General features: G+C 34.7%; 1 protein-coding gene across 1 annotated transcript; it reads left to right on the top strand.

The window, feature by feature from the left end:
• The first annotated feature begins 1,536 nt into the window (after nt 1–1,536).
• Nucleotides 1,537–3,671, top strand: LOC147840061 (uncharacterized). Its single transcript, XM_087291179.1, has 2 exons — nt 1,537–1,663; nt 2,137–3,671. The coding sequence occupies exons 1-2, from the start codon at nt 1,609–1,611 to the stop codon at nt 3,093–3,095; spliced, it is 1,014 nt and encodes a 337-aa protein (XP_087147305.1). The 5' UTR covers nt 1,537–1,608; the 3' UTR covers nt 3,096–3,671.

Genomic DNA, 3,671 nt, shown 5'->3' with positions numbered 1-3,671 from the left:
CTCGGCTGTCTTTATTTTTTAAGCGGGCAGATCAGTGGACACTTCTGAATGGCTTGTTTAATGGCCGTTAATAGTCTGAGGCTCATCACTATAATCAGAGCTGCTGAAATCCTCAATAGTTCATGTCAATAGTGTCTGTTTTCACCTCCTTCATTATGCTGATGTCTTCACATGTGTAAATTCCCCAATTAAGCTCATTTTGAGTCAACAGACTTCATTAAACAACACAATCACCTATTGAACCCAGTGTTGGTGTCATGAATGTGGTACTCAAAAACTGTTTGACCGTCATTGTGTGATTTTCTATTTTCAGTATATTAAGTATATATGAAACAATACAATTTATCAGATCATCCACAGTAACCGTGTGAGACTGAAGTAAACAATAATATGAACATCGTGAACACATTAAAGGTGTTTATTTGCCGAAATTTATATTGAAATCTTCTTTATTTGTATTGTGCAAAGTGTCTTTGTAAGGCTTTTCTGCATGTTTTAATGCTGTAATGTTTCAATAACTTTCCATTATAAATGTGTCAAGGTCACACGATGACCATCAGGAAGCACACAGCGTCTCATTTCTCACAGTACACGTTCTCTGTTCCTCTGAGTTCGTCTTCTGAGGTAACGGAATTTGATCAACCTTCTTGAGGACATCCTTCACATGCAAGCATTCATGCAAAGACAAAGAATCTGCTGTCATCAGTTTGAACCAAAGAAAGATATGCTGGCATATTTACTGTCATCATGGCAAAGATAACAGAAATCAGTTATTAAAAATGAGTTATTAAAACTATTATGTTTAGAAATGTGTTGAATAAATCTGCTCTCCGTTAAACAGAAATTGAGAAAATAAATAAACAGCAGCTAATAATTCAGGGGGCTATTCATTCAGATTTCAACTGTATATACGTGCATAAAAACAAAACTGTGGTACATAGAAATTTAAATGTATATACAATTTGTGTCATAAACATATATTTTATATTTATATATAAGCATTTCCTCAAATATATTTTTCTTATAGAGGAGTAAGAGTTTATTTTTACTTTCTTTCTTATAGAAATTTGCAAAAGTGCAGACAGCGGCCTCTAGTGGATTTGTCATCGCAAGCTGCAAGGAAATGTTACTGGAGCAGCGTATTTCTGGATTCACAAAAATGTAGCCCTGGGCACATATCACCAATGAACCTGTGTTAACAGCATTAATTTCATTAATCTGTGATGAACCATGATTCCCAGATAACACAATAAACAAGTTAATCACAGTTGATGGGAAGGTTGGTTTTTGTTTCCAGTTGGTGTTTCTCATTTTTGCTTTAAAACAGATTTTAGTATATTAACAGTATATTAGTATAAAACACTTTGATTATCATTTATAAATAATGAGGAATATAAATGAACAGAGAATGTGTTAATTAGAGGAAAAGAAAATGACTGAAGAATTTCTACTATTGGCGGTCTGCTCCTCCCCTGTAGTGAAGCTCCTCCCCCTCATCAGTTCAGCTATAAATACTGGAATATTCCCATCAAACACAAGTGAAGACGAGCTTCAGACCATCAGGAGGAAGTGACATCTGCAAAGAGTTTACTGAAGGACGGAGAGAACATGAGTGATCCAGAACCCTGCAGAATTAAACTGGAAGAGACTGAAGAACAAACAGGTTGGTGTTTATTGCTGATTCTTCATTATTCAGGCTAAAGAACAACAAGGATTAAAAACTTTAATCAGTTTATTTGTTTATGTGCACTAGGAAATGTTTTTTTTTTTAAAAATAGAAAAATAAATTAGCTTTATTGGCAGTGTAAAATATAGAGACTGTATCTTTTGCAATTTGTAAAAGATTAATTTAACATTTACGATCATAAGACCAAACTAAGTATTAACCAAGGAGATTTGTTTTGTTCAGATTATTAAATTTCTAAATAAAAGTAATAAAATCCTAATTTTTAATATGTTGCAAAAATTGTCCCAATGTCCTGATACTGACATTGGGAAGGATTTAAAACGCTGCACACCACTGAAAGTTTGTGATTCTTCAGTAATTTGAGTCATTTTACTTTTTCATAATTTTTTTCTTTGTTCTTTGTTTACTTGCTAATTTATTCATTTATTTTTTTTTTACAATTTATTTAGACCTTAAAGAGAATGAGAAAAGGGAAGAGCAGACACTTGTAAAGGCGGGGAAAACATCTCATTTACTGACTGAAGGTTTTTTATCAAGGAAAAGTGGAGACCGAAATGATTTTACCTGCAGTCAGTGTGGAAAGAGTTTCAGAGCCAAACAAAGTCTTAAGATTCACATGATGATCCACACTGGAGAGAAGCCATTTACCTGTACTCAATGTGGGAAGAGTTTCAGACAATTATCAAGCCTTAATCTACACAAGCTGATTCACACTGGAGAGAAAACACACAAATGTGATCAATGCGGCAAAACATTTTTGAGGGCTTCAGAGCTGAAGAACCATCTTAGAGTTCACACAAAGGAGAAACCGTATTCCTGTTCTGAGTGTGGAAAGAGTTTTACACGGATAACAAATTTAAGAACACATCAGAAGATCCACACTGGTGTGAAAGAGTATATGTGCTTTGAGTGTGAGAAGACTTTCATTACAGCTGGAGAATTGAAACTGCATCAGATGAATCACACTGGAGAGAAACCTTACAAGTGTTCACACTGCAATAAGAGATTCAGTCTGCCAGCAAACCAGAAAACACATGAGAGGATTCACACTGGAGAGAAACCGTATGAGTGTTCACACTGCGACAAGAGATTCAGTCAGTCAGGAGACATGAAAAGACATGAGAGGATTCACACTGGAGAGAAACCGTATGAGTGTTCACACTGCAATAAGAGATTCAGTCTGCCAGCAAACCTGAAAACACATGAGAGGATTCACACTGGAGAGAAACCGTATGAGTGTTCACACTGCGACAAGAGATTCAGTCAGCCAGCAAACCTGAAAACACATGAGAGGATTCACACTGGAGAGAAACCGTACACATGTGATCAGTGTCTGAAGAGTTTCGTACAGTTGATTACTCTTAAGAAACACATGAAAATCCACACTGGAGAAAAGCAGCACACTTGACATCAATGCAGCAAAACAGTTTCTCATCAGGAACGAGTGTTTCATGTGTGAATATGAGAAAATACAGGTGTGAGTGGGGAAAGTCTGTCCAGTTGTTTGTGTATTTTCTCTTATCAGTGATTTGTTTACTCTGAGATTCAAGATTCTCTCCTGTTTTACTACATTTATTGTGTTCGACAGAAAAACCGAATGGTGTATTTTAATGATTTCAGTATTAAAGGTCAGTATTGATAGACTAACACTTTAATAAATGTTATAATTGAAAACATGAATTTAAATTCATATTCCCAAGTAGAAATGTGTGTTTATTTAGTTCTCTGTATAATAAAAAATCAAACCATGTTGAATATAAAACAATACAATTTATCAGCACATCTACAGTATTCTCTGTGTGTGCAGCATGATTCCAGCACCATTAAAGCATTATAAAACAACCAGCATAGTTATAAATGTAGGATTATTCATCTTCGCACATGTTTTATCATTTAGCAATAGATTGTATTGTACTGTTTAATCTTTGCTGTAATTATTTTCTAACCTGTAGACTTGAAATAAAGTTTGGATGAAAGAGTGAAA

The sequence above is a fragment of the Danio rerio genome, chromosome 17, assembly GCF_052040795.2.
Source record: "Danio rerio strain M-AB ecotype USA chromosome 17, GRCz13ab, whole genome shotgun sequence".
Taxonomy (NCBI): Eukaryota; Metazoa; Chordata; class Actinopteri; order Cypriniformes; family Danionidae; genus Danio; species Danio rerio.
Note: the sequence above shows the minus strand (reverse complement) of the source record. Positions and strands in the feature narration are given on the sequence as shown.

Coding starts and splice junctions, on each gene's coding strand:
- LOC147840061 (XM_087291179.1), top strand. CDS start 1,609: ATGAGTGATCCAGAACCCTGCAGAATTAAACTGGAAGAGACTGAAGAA. Junction 1,664..2,136: donor AGAGACTGAAGAACAAACAG/GTTGGTGTTTAT, acceptor CAATTTATTTAG/ACCTTAAAGAGAATGAGAAA.